This window comes from Ochlerotatus camptorhynchus, unplaced genomic scaffold (genome assembly GCF_037179485.1).
Source record: "Ochlerotatus camptorhynchus isolate MF236.1 unplaced genomic scaffold, CSIRO-AGI_Acam_v1.1 ptg000503l, whole genome shotgun sequence".
NCBI lineage: Eukaryota > Metazoa > Arthropoda > Insecta > Diptera > Culicidae > Ochlerotatus > Ochlerotatus camptorhynchus.
In genome coordinates this window covers 2119234-2140956 of record NW_027040988.1, presented here as the reverse complement: position 1 = coordinate 2140956, position 21723 = coordinate 2119234, and the positions used below count along the sequence as shown (strand labels likewise).

The window sequence follows — 21723 nt, the reverse complement described above, 5'->3', positions numbered from 1 at the left end:
TATTTTACTGGCAATAGTTAAATCGTTTTTCAGTCGACATAGAATTCCATACTTCTTGGCAATTTTCTTGATGACATTGTCAATGTGAGAGTTGAACTTAAGTTTGTCATCAATAATCACGCCAAGATATTTAATCTCCCGAACGCGATCAATAGTCTCATCATCAATTACAACAGAGACGTTCTCATTTACTCGATTCCGCGAAATTACCATAAATTTAATTTTACTTGTATTCAATTTTAACTGCTTATACTTCAACCATCTACTTAGAGAACGCAAATCTTCATTCAAGTGTAAAACGGCATCATCTAAATCCTTAGCTGCAATGAATAACACAGTATCATCTGCAAAAAGATTAATGTCGCAAAATCGTAAAACACGTCGCAAGTCATTAATATACATAATAAATAACAGGGGCCCTAATACACTTCCCTGGGGCACTCCGAGGTTATTCCCCACGGGACTGGAAACAGAATCATTAAAAACAGTCCGTTGAGTTCTGTCAGACAAATAGCTTTCAAACCATTTATATGCAGTACTCGTAATTCCAAAGCGCTTGATTGATCTTAACAATAAGGGCCTAGAAATTGTTTCAAAAGCGCGTTTAAGATCCAAAAAAACAGCAACAATCGTATCTTTACACTCCAAGTTGTTTTTCCACTTCGTTAATACCAAATTCAACGCGGTTTCACAAGAATGACCTTCCCGATATCCCGATTGTTCTGGTATCAACAAACTATTACTATTTAAATACTCCAACAGCTGACCTTTAACAACAAGTTCTAAAATTTTCTCTAATGTGTGCAACATGTTGATGGGACGAAACTCTTCGGCTTTAATCGTTCCAGCAACTTTTTGAATAGGGACCACTAAGGATTCCTTCCAAATTTGTGGCACATGTCCAGTTTGTAATGATTCATTAATAAGGTCCAGCAAGATGTGGCCAATGACATGAAAGCAATCTTGAATAACTCTAGCATAAACATTATCTACTCCAGCCGATTTTCCTAATGAAAAACAAATAACTCTAAGTTCATCTAATGTGATTGGGTGAAAAACTTCAAATCTACAACTACTATTAACTGGCTGTTTTATTTCGTCAGGTTCATCGACCAATTCAATAGATTGATTAATCAATGAAACGCTATCTACGAAATAATCATTAAACTTAGCTGCAATTACTTGATATCTGATATCTGTTCTTGCTTGAAGTTTTTTTGTTGAGGTTTTTAGCGCGATCAATATCTTTCTTGAAGCTCTCGAAACTTCTCTGAAGTGTTTGCAGTTTTCATTAGCTTGTTGTACTAGCCTGAATTTAATTGAACTTTTCTAAAAATGTCTAAACTTCCGTGAACTTCTGAACTTATGTGAAAATCTCAATAATTTTCTTAACATCTCTAAAGTTCTCTGAACATCTGGGAACTTCTCGAAATTTTCCGCTAATTTAGTGAAACTAATGGAACTGAACTCCCCTGAAATTCTCATTGTTTTGTTTACTAAACTCATTTGAAATGCTCCCGAAATGTCCATATAAGTTCCTGAAGTTCTCGGATCTTCCCTTAAGTTTTCGAAGATGTTCTGAAATTTCAAGAACTTCTTTAAGCTCCCGCAACGAAATAATTAATATAGTTCTATGATATTCACTGAAGCCCTCAAGATTTGTCGATTTTCAAAACTAATTCATACCTTCTTCAATAGTCTAGAGTTCCTGATGTTTTTAAAACTGCCCAAAATATTTCTCAATTTCCGTAAAATTCTCTAGACTGCCCTGAATATCTAAGTATATTTTTAAAAGAACCCACAATTTTACTGGAATTGATTGAATTGTCTTTAAGTTATACAATTTGCTGGAAAGTCTAGCTCTGACGCGTTCTATGCTGACCTTAATTTCTCAAAATTGATCAAATGTACCGGTAAATTTTCTGATATATATATATCAGCCATTCCATAGCAAAACGATATAGTGGTTCTCAGAATTTCATAACAATTGGCAGTTTTGTTCCTTATCGAAAAATATTAGACCTGTATTTTTTTTTTTTTTTTTTTAGGGTGACCATTTTCCTGTTAGGGTGGTCCAAAAAATCGATTTTTTTCTATTTTTTCCAAAAATGGCATTTTTTTTTTAAAAATCATAACTTTTAAACCATTGAACCGATTTGAATGATCAAAATATCAAATGAAAGGTTATTAAAAATACTTTTCAGAAAAAATATAAACTTTTTTTAATATTGGAGTTTTGTATCGGAGAATTTGGATTGTATTTGTTTTTTATGGTTTTCATGGTTTGTAGCAAAACGATATAGTGGTTCTCAGAATTTCGTAACAATTGGCAGTTTTGTTCCTTATCGAAAAATATTAGACCCGTATTTTTTTATTTTCTAATTAGGGTGACCATTTTCCTGTTAGGGTGGTCCAAAAAATCGATTTTTTTCTATTTTTTCCAAAAATGGCATTTTTTTAAAAATCATAGCTTTTAAACCATTGAACCGATTTGAATGATCAAAATATCAAATGAAAGGTTATTAAAAATACTTCTCAGAAAAAATATAAACTTTTTTGAATATTGGAGTTTTGTATCGAAGAATTTTGATTGTATTTGTTTTTTATGGTTTATGGTTTGAAGACAATGGGCTTAACACGTTTTTATATATTTTTTTGAAAATTTAGGCTTTTCTATACAACATATTAAAAAATCAGCAATGTATTTGTTTTCGTTTTTGAGTTACGATTTTTTGAAATTATCATGTTTAGAAATTTCGCTGATTACTCCAATACGACTAGATTACCCCGCGTCTCCATTGATACATATCGAATGTAACATGGTTACATTACTTACTTATTTCAATTTCTGATCCTAGACTACCATGACATTCATAGAAAATTGAATCAAATTTATTGATTGCTTTTGCGTTATGTGTAAATAATAATTACTACAGTGATTGATAGCATAGGAATTCAAATAGAATATATTGATATTAAATTTGGATCACGGACTGTTTGCAACTCCATATCTAGTCCATATTTCAAAAATTTCAAAAAATCGTAACTCAAAAACGAAGACAAATACTTTGCTGATTTTTTAATATGTTGTATAGAAAAGCCTAAATTTTCAAACAAAAATATATAAAAACGTGGTAAGCCCATTGTCTTCAAACCATAAACCATAAAAAACAAATACAATCAAAATTCTTCGATACAAAACTCCAATATTCAAAAAAGTTTATATTTTTTCTGAGAAGTATTTTTAATAACCTTTCATTTGATATTTTGATCATTCAAATCGGTTCAATGGTTTAAAAGCTATGATTTTTAAAAAAATGCCATTTTTGGAAAAAATAGAAAAAAATCGATTTTTTGGACCACCCTAACAGGAAAATGGTCACCCTAATTAGAAAATAAAAAAATACGGGTCTAATATTTTTCGATAAGGAACAAAACTGCCAATTGTTACGAAATTCTGAGAACCACTATATCGTTTTGCTATGGAATGGCTGTATATTTATAATTTCCTGAATCTTCTAAAGTTTTCAGATCAACTATATCATTCTTGGAATATCCCATAATTCCAAGGAACTCCTTGTAAGTCGCAGGAAAATTTCCTTAAATAAATGGGATTTTTGTGATGTTATCGGATTAACCTCGAAGTACTCGAAACTTCACTGAATATAACGAAACAATCTTAAAATATCTAAATTTCTCTTATCTCTTCTTCTCTGGAATTTCATGAAAATATCGGTGCTCTCTAAAAGTTATAGATTTTTTATTAATTAATGGAGCTTCGTTGATGTTCTCTAATCAACTTAGCTAAATTTTCGAAATTTTTTAGATCTTAAAATTGCCATGATATAACACCCTTGAAATACTCTCACATTATCCGGATGTTCATATAATTTTTATTGCGTTCTAGAAATTTTCTCTGAGTAAACCGAAGTTTCCGGAAATTTCCTTAAATTTTCTTAAAACTTCTTTAAGGTTTCTGCAATTTCCTTGAATTTTTTTAACTGCTTTTTAATTCTATGATCTGTCTTGACGTTCTCGGAGCTTCTCTAAAGCTCTTAATTCTAATTAAGATCTCGGTTCTGCTTCAAAATAAATGGAATTCTCGTGAATACATTTAAACTTCCCTGGAAATCTCTGGGTTTTTGTGATGTTCCTGAAATATTTCTGAAGTTTTCATAAATATTCTGAATGTCTCTGTACTGAATCTCTCGGAACATCTTAAGGGTTCTCGATTTTATTTCAGCACATCATGGAATTAACCTGAATTTGTCTAAACTCACGCTTATCAATTTTTAAAAAAACACAATAATCTGGGCTAAAATTTCGGGGAAGATCTCTGGAATTCCCCAAAGATCTCTAGATCTAGTTTTCCTGAGATAAATAGAACTTCTTAAAAGTTTCCACAATTTTGCTGGTACGTTGTGATCTAAGACTTACTAAAATTAAGTAAAGCTGTTTCTTTAAAACTGATTGTCATGTCTTTGCGTTAATTGTTGAAACATTTTTGTTAATTGTTGAAACATTTGCGTTAATTGTTGTTGTTGTTGTTTTGAAAAAAAAAATCATATTTTTACCGCATTTCATAAATAGCTCTCTTATTACAAACCTGGAAATTATCCACCAAAGTTATGGAAAACCTGGAAAACTTAAGGAACTTTATTTAACCAAATGAGTGGACACCTTGTAGATAGAGAAAGACAATTAAACGTCAAAAACTTCTATACAAGGTCGTCAACTTCGAATTGTTCAAAAATTAGAACAAAATGTAGGCCTATCCTACACACTGCAAGAAGAATGATCAATCTTGAAATAAATTGACGTTAAAAAAAAGTTTAAAATAGTGACTGATTACAAGAAAAAGTGACTTTAGTGACTTGGCCTTAAAAAAGGAGACTTTTTAGTGACTTGCTTGAAAAAAAGTGACTCGCTACCAGCCCTGCAATACACGCTGATGCCATCTGACCCAAAATTTCATTAAAGTTAACCCAAAGGGCAAAATGTTAGTTTTTTTAAGTGATGCAATTTAACTGTGGACACCCTTTACTCAATAGTTCAACCTTTCCTTAAATGAACCTCCCTCTGAAAGAGAGAACACCCACAAAAAAGTATCTGCAGTTCAGCTTATACAGGCAAAAATTAGCTGCGTAAGGCAATTGTAGTTTAAGCTAGTCTGCAACTAAAATTTGGAGTTGGAATGTAGACATACATTGAAACATTTTCCCAAATATACATCCAAGCACAGTGTATCTAACTCTGTATGCTCTGGTGAAACAAACTAAAGATAATATTGCAACCGCCATACAAAAACGAACAGATAGCCAATACAGTAATTTGAATTTTTCCGTTATGTATGGCTCTACTCAAATCAATTGTACGCACACTACACTTGAGGCAAATTTTGTACATCTATCCATCCCGCCTTACTGTATCGCGAATTGAAATCGATTCGCCAGTTAAAACTATTTCTTTCCACATAATCAAGACAATTCAAAAAACAAAAAATGAATGATGCCACCGCAAAAAAAATCAACATTAGCCTTTCAAAATCAATCTGCAAAGCAGTTCATAATATTTTGTTTTGCTTACTTTTTCGTGCCAAACACAAACATCGCTTATACAATTAAAGGCATTCAAAAGCGATTTCCCATGCACCGGAGAGAACTGGAGCGAGCTTTAATTATATTCTTGAACCAATTTTCTCCCATTTCCTCTTCTTACTTTCCTTCCGTTTGTGTGTTTTGCGACCATGGATGCACCCACCCCCCGCATTCACACCACCCATTACCGGAAGCTTTGGTTTCGCTTTGCAATTTTGGTTTTTCTCGTTTCCCTCTCTGGTCTAGTCCCCTTCGTTTCGCGCGAAGAAGGCAAAAAAAACACGTGGTTTCATTCCGATTGGGGCGATCGTCGGTCGGTCGCCCACAAGATTTGAATTCAACCAACAACACCAACATTACATTGATGCACTTTTTTTTCGTCCCGTTTGTGTTTTGTTTCCTGCACTGGCTATTGTAATGACTACCTAGGTGTTTAGCAGACAATGGCTCTCTCGGAATGGATCCGATCCGTGTGGTGTGTAATTGAACGGCTTTAGTGTTGTAACTCGTTTTTTTGTTACGACGATCCAACATCAACAATAGGGTATTGTTGCTGGGATTGAAGAGGATATGCACACGGTAGGGTTATTTATTCACTGAAAGAAGTTCGATTTTTAAGTGCTAATCATTAGTTGGTTGATGTTGAATTTTCCTGTAGTAAACATGTTCAGAAGACTTATTACAATGCTTATGTTAATGTTTTCGAGGAAAATTGCCCACATTTAACCCTCGGTCTGTGTCAAAACGAAAACTTAGGTTTCTGTTCTCTAGAGTCAAATTGACTCTATTCCTATTGATTCCATTCGGACCGGGAGCTTTAAACCCTTCAACCCTTTCGCCACTACTATGAGTGCTTCGGCGTTGTCTCCCTCTTCCTCGTCGTACGGTGTGACCACGTCGTTGGATCTTGCTCGGGAAAAGTCCCCCCACGATGTCTGGGTACATTCAACGAGCGTTGTTGAATCTCTGATCTTCGCCATCACTACTCGGTATGCGTCGCCCAGCAGTTGACAATGACAGCAGCGTCTCGGCACAGCTCCTTAAAACAGTTTGACTTGCTCTACTCAGAGACGTTGATAGAGACACGCAATTTCTGTCAAAACAGAAGCACGGCTTTTGAGAGTTCTTTTTGCAATGTCACTAGCAACCATGTTTCTTTGAGTGGCTTCAAATGACTTTCATACAGTGTCGCAATGCTGTTGAGAAAATTTAAACGTTCGACCGGAACTGAATAAAAATGAAGTGCGCTATTGGACACTACCAGTTCGTCTTCACAGCCAGGTTCACACAAGATTGTGTCGAACATATATTTTCTTTGCTTAGGTTTAAGCAAAAAAGACCAACAGCTCTGCAGGTCAAGAATAACTTAAAACTGCTATCAGTTTCCCAATTCATGTCAGAAATTCCAATAGACTATGACTGACGGACTTTACAGCATACATATGCCAGGAGATTCAATAAGTAATGATCTACAAAAGTAAGTTGTGAGTGATGACCAACTGATCACTGTGCAATACCCGGAGGATGTTTTCGACGATGCATTTTTTGACAACTCTGAAATAAATTAAATTTATCATATCGTTGGATATATTCTACGGAGCGTTGCCATGAACTACTATACACCGTTTGTGAAGCTTGTTTTTCGTTATGTATATCAAGCAGTGCTGTCTTAAAATCATACTCGAAGTTTACTATACCGAAGAATTATACTGGCGAAAGAATATTCCGCGACAATATATCACTTACCATCACATCCAATAATAACGTTGCTGATAATTGGGTGGTCTTATGACAACACTCAGCACAAATATTTTTGAAGACTGTCATGATATCAGGAGAAAAATTATTGAGCGTTTCCTTACCTTTAGGCTGAAAATCCATTAGCCGTACAAAGTTCAATCAAATAAGTATGGCAGTCGCTCCATAACAGTATAACTTTTGTCATATTTTACTGTTCTGCTAGCAGCGCAATCATTTCTATTGTCATAAAACAAAATAAAACATTCCGATTCGAACTTGTTTTTATCACTAACAAATATTTCGTGAAAATAATTAAACACTTTTTTCATCATTGAGAACAATACTTCTTTCTGGTGAATTGAGCGAACAGTAATGTTTATTTAGTTTGCTCGTTTGGTTCAGTGTTTGACGGTTCGTTTGGTTCTTCTTGCTTCAGTCTCTATTCAACGTCTCTGGCTCTACTATATCTCCCGTTTAAGAGTGGCGATCCTCTCTATCTGCCGAAGGGGGCGACTCTATCTAAGTTGCTAGAAAAAAATCGCTTTGCTGTTGTGAGATGCACGCACACTTATTAGATAAATGAAGATTGATGAAGATTTTGAAGATTTCCTGCAATAAGATAGACAGCGATGTGAGTAGATGGATTTAGATGCAAGAGATGAAAAACTATTTGTAGATCGCACCCCACGAATCTTCTTAAGCTCATATTTTCTGTACACGTCTTTTGGCTCTGAGACAATTAGCGCGGAGGGTACTAAGTGCCTCTCGTTCAGAGCTGGTAAATATCACAGCTGTCATGTGACAATGAAAAAACAGGCCCTCTCACTATCATGAGACGAAGCGACCGATCATTAGCTTTCTTGCTATTTTCCAATGATCAAGCACTCATGAGAATAATTCTTATGCAGTTTTGACATCAACATTTCTAACTAATTTAGATGAATTTAAGCAAGTAACCGTATGTAATCGGTAGAGTGAATATATTTTTAAGATTTCCTCGGTACAAGCAACTTTAATAGCAATACATGAGCTAGTAATCACGATGATAACAACACTGTCACGTTCTGTCATGACGAAAAAATCGATGAGATTTTGAAGAAAATCTCTGTCACCGTTTTCTCATCCCGTGATAGTGACAGAAGTATCTCTGTAAATATCGCATGAGATCTTTCATTGAAAATGACATTTGCCAGCCTCGTTCGACCAGTTAGCTGGGCGCCGTCTGTTGTTTGGCTCCAGCTTCCTCGGGATGGTTGTGTCAGATGCCCTCTCATATGTCTCAGACGGGGCTACTGTCTACTAGAAGTGCTTCAACGAAGATATCCTTATCGAATGCTTTCGTCTTCCACTTACACGTGCATGTTCTCGTCCTCGGTACTGTCACAATATTCCGTTGGTCGGTGCTATACCGAATCGCCTGATGGTCACTATGGACATACCCTTCGCACACTCTCCAGTTTATGTTGGGAACCAGCGACGGGCTGCAGAAAGCAATATCAATAATGGATTACCAGCCATCTCTGCGAAAAGTGCTGATGGTACCTTTATTGGACAGCCTAACCTTCCAGTAGGCTGTACCCACTTGCGTTGGTACATCTGCTTCCCCACTTCACTTCCCAAGCATTGTGGTCTACTCTGATGACTACCGGTTTGCGTCCGATCAGCTCTTCAGTAAGTCCATACAGCATCTGATGGAAAAACTCCATCGTCAATCTAGGGCAGACCTGCCCAACCTTTCTAAACTTGCTTTTTTTTAAATGGCTGTATCTATGTTCAATGCACATATTTCATTCATTCTGGGCTAAAATTCATAATGATAAAAAAAATAAGCCGGATGATTTCATTGCTGAGATCCAGAGACCACGTCCGACTCGCGGGTCGCACGCTGGGCAGCACTGATCTAGGGGGTGCATAGCAGATGCGCAACAACTTCATTAATGAGGTATCTGCCCATTACTTGTATTGCAAACATCCCAGTTCTATCCGCCACCCAGTAACCGTTGTGGTGAGGGACTCGATACGGTTTCACAATGATTACAACGTCGCACTTTGTTTCTGTTATCACATGCCACAACAGTTGCTGTACAGTATCGCAATGATTGAGGTTTATTTGGGCTATCTCCATTACTGTTGACCTGCCATCGCTTGTTTGTATACTAGGCATTTAAATCCTCCCATCGTATGATCGTGCAGAGCATGCACCTCGGTTGGTTCGTACATCCTCTTGCGGTGTGAACATTCTCTCCGCATTTCCTGTACAGATAAGATCTGTCAGGGCTTCTGCAGTTCTCCGCCTAGTGACCGAAACCCATGCACTTGAAGCATTGTTGCTTGGTAACCCGAGGAGTGGCTTTCAGCGAGCACAGTGACCACCCAACCCTTGACCTTGCCCCCGTCTCCAATAGCTTGTTCGCTGCAACTGTCGAAAGCCGTATCACCAACAATCAATACAAAACTAACGATTTTAAATTGGCTCACTACTTGACTAGCCTATTGGTCCCAAGCAAACGATTAACGTATCCCATTCTAGTCGAAATTCTAGTACTACACAATGTTTGTTTTGATTCGCTATGAAAGTTTGACAGATAAAATGACGGGTTATTGGTTTTCCTATGTTTCGAGGGGTGAATCGATTAGCTTGGGACCGAAGAGAGTACCAGAGCTGAGCCAAAAAGTTGAGCACGTTATTTCGGGACCTTCTAGTCTTAGAGTTACCTCTATGGTATCACCGCCGTTTGCATGCCACCGTAGGCCTTCCTCATCCGGATTGACATCGGACATCTCCCAGATCGCAATGCACCTTCAGCGCATTTCTCAGCTCCCTCTTTTATTGTGATCTCGTCCAGTTCCCTGCACTCAACCACTGTCTCTTGGGAAAGAGCTCTTACGCTTGCCTCCTTGCCTAGCGTCTTTTCAATAAGTGTCTTAAAGGCTGAGATCTTGACCGTAGGGTCTTTTCTCAGTTCGAAGAGCATCTCACCTTTCGGGTGCACCTGGTTTTCACCACGTTCTCCCCTAGTTCCTGAGATCTGCGTACGTCAGTCCTTCCTTCACCTCCACAATCAGAGCATCGCTCTTACTCCACTCCCGACGAGATCTGGGTTGCTCCTTCTTACTTCTTCCCTTCCTCCAATTTATTCTGCTTTTCCTTCTGATTTTACAAAGTACGCCATCCACTGCCTTCTTACTCCTTGTAATTCTTTTGTTATTCCAACTCCTCTTCCTCTCCCGGCGATTCCCTTTTTCGTTCCTCCGAGCGTGGATTGCAGGTTCCCTTCGGCGTATCCTGTGCTTCCATCAGCATTGCGTTCTTCTTCTCTATCAGAGCTTTTTCAGCTCTCGTTCGTTTCGCATCCTGTTCACGTTCGGCACCAGTCACGGTGAATTTTATACCCCTCACTAAGTAGTATCTTGATTCTAGTGTGGACGTTGTTATTGTCCTTTATGAGCTCGTAGAGTTCGTTGATCTTCCTCCTGACCTCCGTCATGTTAGTCCTACCAAGCTGCAGTCTATCTTGGGGTGTGCTACTGCTGGATTTCAGTGTGAACATCAGCCTCAGCACAAGAACTAGCTCTCCTTGGAGTGCTTGCTGCACTGGTAATCCCTGCAACATCCCACTCCTTGCGAACACGTTCTCTTCTCCGTTTCGCTGCCTGGTGTCTTATCGTTCATATTTTTGTTTTTCTTGTCTCCGTTTTTCTCCATATCATTGTTGGGTCTTCCCCTCTGGGCCGCTGTTTCCACTCGTTGTATGTAGTCACCTATCGTGATTCCATGGTTATCTATGCAAGCAGAGAGGCCATGCTAGGGTTGATACGCTCCTTCTTGGGAGCAAGTTCAGAGCCAGATCGGCGTAAGTCAGGAATGTTTTAAATTGGCTTACTACTTGACTAGCCTATTGGTCCCAAGCAAATCGTTTAACCATAGAGGTAACTCTAAGACCAGAAGGTCGCGAAGAAACGAGCTCAACTTTTTGCCTAAGCTCTGGTACCATAGAGGTAACTCTAAGACAAGAAGGACCCGAATAAACGTGCTCAACTTTTTGGCTCAGCTCTGGTACTATCTTCGGTCCCAAGCGAGGTCCCAAGCTAATCGATGCACCCCTCGAAACATTGGAAAATCCACGATCCCCTCATTTTATCTGTCAAACTTTCATAGCGAATCAAAACAAACATAGTGCAGTACTGGAATTTACACTAGAATGGGGTACGTTAATCGATTTGCTTGGGACCAATAGGCTAGTCAAGTAGTGAGCCAATTTAAAATCGTTAGTTTCGTATTGATTGTTGCTAATAGCATAGAGGTAACTCTAAGACCAGAAGGTCCCGAAGAAACGAGCTCAACTTTTTGGCTCAGCTCTGGTACTATCTTCGGTCCCAAGCTAATCGATGCACCCCTCGAAATATAGGAAAATCCATGAGCCCCTCATTTTATCTGTCAAACTTTCATAGCGAATCAAAACAAACATAGTGTTGTACTAGAATTTTGACTAGAATGGGGTACGTTATTCGATTTGCTTGGGACCAATAGGCTAGTCAAGTTGTGAGCCAATTTAAAATCGTTAGTTTCCATCGGTTGCTAATAGGCTAGTCCGAGGGGGGCGACACATCTAAATCTCAATTCTAGATGCTCAAAAAATCTCACACTAGCGAATCAATCTTCCAAAAATCATCTTTCATTTCTCGCATCTACTTGCATCGTGCTTCATCTTTTTGCAGGAAATCTTCAAAATCGACATAAATCTTCCTTCTATCTACTCAGCGTGCGTGCAGCTAGCCACAGCAAAACACAATCTTTTCTGCATCGTAGATAGAGTCGTCCCCCTCGGGCTAGTCAAGTAGTGAGCCAATTTAAAATCGTTAGTTTCGTATTGATTGTTGGTTTAACGTATCCCATTCTAGTCGAAATTCTAGTACTACACTATGTTTGTTTTGGTCTCGGTTTTGATTCGCTATGAAACTTTGACAGATAAAATGAGGGGTTCATAAATTTTCCTACGTTTCGAGAGGTGCATTGATTAGCTTGGGACCGAAGAGAGTACCAGAGCTGAGCCAAAAAGTTGAGCACGTTTCTTCGGGACCTTTTGGTCTTAGAGTTACCTCTATGCTACTACCAGCTACGGAGGTCAACCATGGTTTTACCAACAATCAATACGAAACTAACGATTTTAAATTGGCTCACTACTTGACTAGCCTATTGGTCCCAAGCAAACGATTAACGTACCCTATTCTAGTTGAAATTCTATTACTACACTATGTTTGTTTTGATTCGCTATGAAAGTTTGACAGATAACATCAGGGGTGTGTGGATTCATGCAGAACATGCAGGGGTGAGTGAAATAGCTTGGGACTGCTTGGGACCGTTGTTCTGGTACTGAGTGAGCCAAAAATAATAATGATTTTCTTCGGGACCCAGTGGTCTTAGAGTTACCTCTATGGTTTCACCAACCGGTGGAAACTAACGATTTTAAATTGGCTCACTACTTGACTAGCCTATTGGTCCCAAGCAAATCGATTAACGTACTCCATTCTAGTCGAAATTCTAGTACTACACTATGTTTGTTTTGATTCGCTATGAAAGTTTGACAGATAAAATGAGGGTTTCGTGGATTTTCCAATGTTTCGAGGGGTGCATCGATTAGCTTGGGGCCGAAGATACACACTTATTTAGAAATAACTAATTTTACACGTAACGGAAGCCATCTTTGACATAAAGGATCAGACGTAAACAAATATTTCATGTAAAATTAAGTGCTCCGACCTAGGCCGACACTGAAAAGTTCGTTACTCGACGAAAAGTGCGTTTCAATGAGTTGAATTTCGCGTTTGTTATGACTCAATTTTATGTCAAAATTGACGCTCGTATATGTCAGTCTCAGGTCACCTAAATTTACATGATTTTTTCTAAGTGTGTAGTTCTAGAGCTGAGCAAAAAAGTTGAGCACGTTTCTTCAGGACCTGCTGGTCTTATTTTACCTCTATGGTTTTACCGGGACGGTAAAATTAGCCATTTGCCAGTCTTCACGGCGCAACTCCTCACTTTGCTATTGTCGCAAGGACATTTTTTTTAATAACTTTATTAAAACGATGTTCAGCCGTGAGCTTGTTAATCACTATGTGAGCTACGAACTTGTGAGGACCAGAGTAAAGCTGGGTTTAGACAGGGCAAGTCAATTGATCAAGTCAGTTGAATTCAACTGACTTGAACGCGAATTGAACGTGTAAACCATGCCATTCAACTGACTTGATCAACTCACTTGAATTGAAAAAAGTTGAACCAGGCTCAACTTTTCAAGCCAATTGAATTCAACTGAGTTGATCATTTGACTTGCCTAGTCTAAACCCATCTTAAGGTTTCACGCTTCTTCCAGTTTGTCAACTCACCATTTTTAGTCATGTGTCCAGAAAATTATAATCACATGTACGCTGCAGTGCAGAAAAAGAGTGATTATCAAGGGGTATTCAACTCTGCACATCGACATCTGTTCCACGTATTTAGCTAAGCCAAACGCTATGCCAGGGTATGCCGAATTTGCCGAAATAGGCCGAAGAGTGCCAATTGTCAATATCCCATGAGTTTGGCATCCCTGAAGTTGAAATTACATTTCCAGAGAACTTCTAGATTAGGGCGTATTGCTTTTGTAAACAAACAGTTTATTTGACGAATGGTTCCTCTATCATTTGGTATAGTTTGTTCACGAGATTGTTCGTTTATTCGCGAGAAATCAGCGATTGACATGTTTGTTTACGAAAGCAATTACACCCAAATCTCCAAGTTCTCCGGATTTGTGACTGTGTTTAAATTCTCATTTTCAGAGCAGAAGATGAAAGAGAAACTGGAAGATATCAAACCTATACGGTGTTCAAGCAAACACGACCGTTCCACAAGATTCTGACTCAATGTCAATTTGAATGACTGATTCCTTGCAGGTGTGCAGAAACGAAGTCGTAGCCTGATCGATGGAGGTATAAAATGCCACCAGCATCCATTGAAATCCTCTCCAACTAAAGTAAACAAAGAACTCGAACGGACGGAAAAATGAACGAAGGTCATGTAAACGACGCGTCGAGTACCTAGTGCGGACCCAGAGCCATCCATGCAAGAAGATAGCTCGTAATCTCTGGATGAGCCGCATTGGAATCCGGCAATCTGTTTTGCACAATTAGTACTAATGCCTGCTTGTCCATAATTTGATCAACAATCTAGTGGTCTTCAAGCTCATGGGCTCTTGCTAAACAGAAAATTGCTTAGAGTCGTCAAACGGAAACCACTGAGCGCACCGAAACTCACTCTGTCGTGAGTAAAATTTTCGAAATTCAGCAAGGCTGATCGGTAAGCCACCAATCGCAACGGGGCATCTTATGATGAACAAGTTCAATAGAAGGATGACGACAGAGATGCATCTGCAAAATGACCGGATCGTAGAAGACGGGTAATGTCCAAATCGCGGAACAGACTGACTGTATTAATCCGTTCCAATCGTCGATCGGCCCAGATCTGATGAAATATTTGGGGTTAATCGAGGGGTTAATACATATCGGCATCTCCCAACCGTACTGGGACGTTTTTTTTTAAATTCTATGGACATCCCTTCCCAGTCCTGTTGATTTCTCATGACAATGACCAATCACCCCTATTCTGTGAGTCGTGTGACTCTCTATCACTAGTGATGAGACAAATTTAACGTCTTCACACTAGTGACAGAGAGCAACACGATTCACACGATAGGGATGAATTACAAGAAAGAATATCCGAGGAAAAACTCAGTGGACGATGAGAAAAATTCCACCCCGGAAGATCCTCGGGAACCCCTACGATAAGCTTTTGACGTAGGACTACGTCTGCGATTTCTATATGGAGGTACACTTTGTGAAAACCGAAAATGGAACATGTAACAAAATTATGAAAGATTTTGATGTTAATAACTCAGCTATTCTTGGACCAATTTCAATAATTTTACCACCAATCGATCAGAAATATTCCTACGCATCTGTTAAACTTAAGATTGTCATTTTTCACTATTGAAAAGTGTACGAATGTGCAACTGTTGCTATGATAATTAACACCGATTGCCTGCGAAAACCGATTTCAAAGTTGAATTGCATCCGGTCTCACCAAGCGGTGTTTATTCAATCACCGCGTGGTGAGTGGTGGTGTTCTCCAGTACACAAAGAAAGGCTCCCCGCAAGCAGCAAGCGATCAAGGCTGACCTCAACCGCTGATCAGATTCAGTTCCAATTATCGTGTGTGGTGATGTCCGGTCGTCGGACCACATGAGCATCCATAGAAGAAGGAAGAAGCCGTACCGCTATCGATCGGAATCAGCGAAGGGGGCGACACATCTAAATCTCAATACTAGATGCTCAGAAAATCTCACACTAGCGAATAAATCTTCGAATATCGTGATAAATCTTCTTTATATCTACTCAGCGTACGCGCAGATAGCCACAGCAAAACACAATATTTCCTGCATCGTAGATAGAGTCGTCCCCCTCGAGAATCAGTAACTTTTCGTGAATTTCTGTAGGCCATCTATTGCAAGCGCGTCATACTAAATTTTATAAACAGAGATAACCCCGCTCAAATTCCTATACCTACACAAAACTCAAGCTCCTGCTGCAGTTAACAAGTAAGATTTATTATATAAGACCACGTAGTCCTACGTCGCCATTGCGTACAACCCCATAGGGCTGTCCCTTGTAGTTTTTGTCTTTATTATTTATTCGGTGTTGAGTCATTAAGCCTAAGTACGTTAGGCTGAAGGACGTTACACCGAAGTACATTTATAACATATTCTGCATAACAAGCTTGTAAAATGTAGCTCAACTCTTATCGAATATCCTGCCCTCTTTCGTTCCAAATGTATATTTGAGCTTCGTAGCATGCAGGATATTCTTCCGGCCGTTTTCGATTATGGCTTTGTTGTACGTGTTGTGCACCGATGTCATGAATATATCCACCTGTCTGTGGGAGGTTGGTTAGACATAGAACAGTGATTGTATCGTTTTTGGATTTATGTCAACTTTTTTTATCGAATTTCGTAAAAAGCTTTTTTTCTAATGGCTGTTTGGAATAAAGAGTAGAAACTCTTCCGGAAGTCTACTCGACAACCGTTGAAAACAAACTTCTTTAAAATATGCTCTGCAGCCGGTACAGTTTAGCCTGTTGCACCAAATGCAAACTCAACGATTTCGCCGACCGCATTCTGAACTAAACCGTCGTATTGGACAACCAGATCTTGGAGGTAACCCGTTACGGCCGTCTTGACTGCCATATCGACAACACTCTATCGCCAAACTATGGTGTCGAGGAAAATGAAATTGAAGCTGTTCTGGACTCTGGACAAGCCGCAGGGGTTTTTGCTGCGAATCAGATGAGATGAACTGAGTTTTGTTAGTTTGGATGGATTAATGATGCAGAAAATACTTACAGTACTTTGCGAAATGTGGCATGTCACGAACTTATTGGGCTTTACAATGGAGTAAACAATGTATGCATCCTTATTATATTTGTTGTGACCTACTTGTCAACGAGTGCCCTAACGTGCCGAACTGTGTGCCATGCTGTGTTTCGGCACAGATTTGATTACCCCTTGGTGATTATGGGTTTTTCGCACACGAAATCTTTATAGTTTCTAAAATTCGTCCAAAAATTGTTTACATTAGATGTTAATATTACATAGTCTTTTTTTCTGTCTACGCTTTCGACTATACAAGCAAGCATTTTTTATAACAACGTAGAACAACGCACACACTTGGCACGATTCTCTCAAATTACCGTTCAGCAGAAAAAGCATACGAAATCGAATTATCGTACTATGAGCGAAAAACCAGCCTCTGGCTGAAAACCTCTATAATAAAGAAAAAAATATTATGAGCGCTTCTTATTTGCTATCTATGTTGGACAGACTAGTGTAGAAAGCAGAGGTCTGATATACAACGTTCATGGTTCGAGTCCAGTCGGCAATCTTTTTTCTATTCTTATTTTCAGCATAATTCATTTCACTCACATACTGCGATGATGAATCCCTCATTATTGTAAGCGTCGCCATACGGACATTGTTGACTCTATTTCCTTCTAGCATCATACATCATGCTAATTCGTTGATATTTCATAATCCTAGAATTAATCCACTTTCGTTATGACATTCCAGGACGAAACCGCTCGGGACATCGCCATCCGCAAGAACCTCATCGAAATTCTGAACATTCTCAACACACCGGTGCAGATCTCGTCGCGGCATGCCCGGGAACGCAGTTCCAGCAGCTCCCATCGGAAGGGTCGCGACGGCAAAAGTGGCGATCGGTCACGCAGCAAAGAGGATCACCGCAAATCGCGCGACAAATCACGGGGGAGAGGTGGCTACGATCAACGGTACGATGTGGATCCACAGCACTGGTCCCCGTACGGGTGTCACTATTTTCCAGATCCGAGAAATTTCCCCTCACCCAAGTTGGAAACGTTACCGAAAGAACCCCTGGCAACGGGGGAACAGTATTTCCTGGACTTAGCGGGGAATATCCGAAAAGGACCGGTTGGAGTGGGGAACACTTGCTATTGTGCACCGTTCTTCAAACACTTGGAGCAACGCATGAACCAGAATAGGAAGAGCATACGGAAGTATGTGCACAGGGCGACGGAGAAGCTAGATAGCCGGATGACGGCGTTAGCTATGAAGACGGATGATCAGATCGAAGAACTGACGAAGTGAGTTCTTCTTGTATTGTTTTTTGATAACAGAAGTACAATTTGTCTTTTCGATTTCAGAACGATGATCGCCAGCAGGGTTCAGTGTGAAAACAAGCGACTACACTTGGAACAGTGGCTCAAACGTGGCATAGTAGAACGATCAACTGGGCCTCATAATTCGAAAACCAGGAAGGATGAGGCCAACACCAATACCTTGACGCGATGTCGAAGCCTTGAGCTTCTGGATGGCAGCGATGACATCCTGGAAGATCGGATGAAATCCTCAACGCCACAATTCTCGCGAAGTATAGACTTCTTAGATTCGCAGGATCATCTACCGGATCACAGGCGGCCCGACTATTCGGACCATTTCGAAAGTTCCAACAACTCCAACATCAAGAACCATTCGGAAGTGGATGAACCGAATCGTAGAACTCCTCTAAGAAAGTTCGACTCAGAGCAGCGGAATGGCAGTAAGCGATCATCCTCGATCAGTCACTCGGGACTCGATAGCTACTGCTATTCGGACAAAGATAACGATAAGGAAAAGAACCATGTGATATATCAGGATCGAGTGCCAAGTTCGGCATACGGAGGAAATTCATCCAAAGAAGAGCGCAAGGTGCCCTCGTCGGCGGGATCGTCTAGTTTCGATCACAAAAACGAGAAAATCAAGGTCACCGAGAGGCTGGAAGAACTGCTAAGCAAAACCAAGAAAATTCTGGAGCTAGAGAAGATAACCAAGAAGAAGCATAGTGATAATAGGTAAGTTCGGAGCATGTACGGCAATGTAACATGACTAATAATTTGAAATTCCTTCAGGTACATCCTGGCACTAGATCGACTAAAGGATATCCATCATTACGACAGCAATCCACAAGTGTACCACCAGACGTCTTCAAAACGTGACTCCACCGGGCAGAGTTACGATATCGCTCAAGAGATGGAGAAGATAACTCAGTCTCTGCTGCCTGCCGCTCCAGTATCACCAGAAATTTCCAAGGACATCACAATCCGCAAAGAACGATCTTCTAATTCACTGAGTTCCTACCGAAATCCTGTAGGTCTTAACGGAGCCAGCTCCGTGTCCACTCCGCACTCTACCATGTCACCTAGTTCTTCGCTATTGGGTGGAAACAAAAACATTTCGATTGCTGCCTATCATGAAACTCATATGACTTCAACGAATTTCATCGAAACGATGTCGGAAATTACCAGCTATCATGATTCCGAGCAAGAAGCACACGTAGATAGCGTCAACGCACCAATGGTGAACGGCTTCTACGCAAACAATTGTTTCGAAGATATTCCTAGTTCGTCGAATACCACAATCAAATCTGCCCCGAACCACAGCAGAAAGAAGCAAGGAACGCAACAACAGGATGGGGACGATTCCTGTAGTGGTGAAAATGACGATGATGATGATGAGGAGGAAGATGCCGATCCCGGAAATACGGAGAAGGACTGGGAGTCGGATGATCAGTGTGATTTGTCCGATATGGCCAATTTGGCACAGTTGAAAGAACTGAAAAGTAGGATACTGAATGGCACAAGCTGGAGGAGTCAGGTACTTCAAAAAAGTGTTCACGATTTGTTTCAAAAAGCCACAGAGGCTAAAGATCAATTGAATGACAATCAGATGGAAGATCCGGAGATGGATGATGAAACTGCTGACGATATGTCCGAGCAAAACCGTGTCAAGTACATAATCTCCAAGCTTCAGAATAGTACGATTCAGCAAGTTGAGCCTCCAACAAGTCACCATGCTCTAGCTCATGACGATAACTTCTCCGATACTAGCGAAGAGGAGGACGACCTTGATTGCGTGGATGGCCCTCCACCACTGGGAGATCGCCCGATTACAGCAAAAAATCTCATAGAAATGTACGAAAAGGCTCTCCCAAAAGTCGAAAATCAACCCGTGGCTGCCATCCGCCAACAGTTCTTCATTCCCAAAGACGCTTACTTCCATGACCTACCAAACAAACCAAAACCGCCAGTGAAACCACCAGATCTAACCTCTCATCTATCCCATCCCACTCTACCCGATCAAATGCCCTTATCAGTTCATGCCAGAAGTAGGAACCCACTTCCATCCTACCTCAATGACAATGAAATATTCAATCCCAACCAAAGTCCCTACCCACAAACCCCCCTTTCCGATCGGGTACAATCCACGCCAGCCCTATACTACCCATCCCAATCCCCGCTGTTCATGAACGGTAATGACTATCCAACCTCGTACCATCAACACTACGTTCCACACGCTCCTATCCAGGAGAAACTTCTGACGAGCCGCAAGTACATGAACCCAGCCGCTTCGTCGTTCGCCATGTCCGGTTGCAGCACTGGAACCCCGTCACCGGAATTCCCCTACCAGCTGGCCAGTAGTCAACCGCCATCGATGCATCATCTCCATCAGCCCCAGCAACATCATCTGCCCCAGCAGCAACATCACCAGTTCCGTAAATCACAGGACAACCTCTCGAACGACGATTCCGGTTACATTAGTGCCAAAGTTAGTGAAATACATGGTCCGGCAGTGGCCAGCACCGGAAGTCCTTCGCCGCTGCAACCGATGGAGGTGATACCAATGCCGAGGCAGTTTATACCTTACAATATTGGTAATACGGCTGCCATGCTTGAAGGTGCCGTTGGAGGAATCGGAACTGGTCCGGGAGCAGCGACGAATGTCTACGATGAGCAAAAACGTTACAATCTTGGTGCTTCAAGTTTGGTGTAGGAACGAGTGTTTGAATGTGTGTTTTATAAATAGATAAATGCGTGTAAATTGGTTTTAAATCGATGTTTTAACTCAATCCACATTAAATTATTGTATATTTTAGGAGAAACTCATATGTTTTAATAACTTAACTATGTTTCCAACAAGATCCAGTATTTTTTGTATCAAGAAACATTTTTAACTCATGTAATGTTTTTAACTGTTTTATACTTTTGATAGTAATCGTCGTGCATTTATAAAAGAAAATAAAACATGTAAAGCGTGTGTAAATAAAAGTGAATCTTACGAAATAGTATGTTTAATGTGTATCCTAGATCCCGAAAACAAATTCCTTCTTTCGCGAGAAAGGAAACGTCACTTCTTAATTGCAATTTTTGATTCATGATGAACCAAACACTATTATTTTTTTTTTGTTTCACGGGATTTGTTTCTCCTCACGCTGCCACTTGAGCCACTTTTATTCGAAATGGACCTTTTTACTCTTTAATGGGTACTTTCAAGTTTGCGTGCTATGCTTTATAAAAAAATCCATCGAACGCTAAATTTAATTAATTAACGCCCTATATTAGATCAATTTATTATATTTTATCGTGTCTTAACAGAAATTTGGAGCGTAAATTATGTTTTCAATATCACTAGAATGATGTTTCCACGATTTCCAAGAATACCATCACCACCGAGACGCATCGTGTATAGCACTGTGGAAGCCGCTGATTTCTCTGCCTCAGTCGCGCTTATTCCAGCCAGCGTCGTCTCGGCCCTGAGTGTAGATGTAGGTGGGGGTCTTCCAACCAGCTATTACTGGCAAGTATATTGACGATTCAGCTCTCCTTTGCCTGATACAGCTTCAACTTCTAGCTTTGTTTCCGGTTCTGCGACCTCACAGTAGCCACATCATGTCCATGCATCCGTCCTGCCAACTACCAGCAGGTTTATGCCGCCACCTGCTCTTC

The 21723-nt window shown here is 40.1% G+C and overlaps 1 protein-coding gene across 1 annotated transcript in view; it reads left to right on the top strand.

Moving 5' to 3' along the window:
• Positions 1–21060, top strand: part of dgo (diego) — a 189842-nt gene extending 168782 nt beyond the window's left edge. Inside the window, exons 6-8 of the mRNA XM_065235701.1 lie at positions 17492–18045; positions 18106–18792; positions 18850–21060. Of these exons, the coding sequence (XP_065091773.1) occupies positions 17492–18045; positions 18106–18792; positions 18850–20770 (3162 nt within the window). The 3' untranslated portion in view covers positions 20771–21060. The remainder of the gene's footprint in view (positions 1–17491; positions 18046–18105; positions 18793–18849) is intronic.
• The last annotated feature ends 663 nt before the right edge of the window (positions 21061–21723 follow it).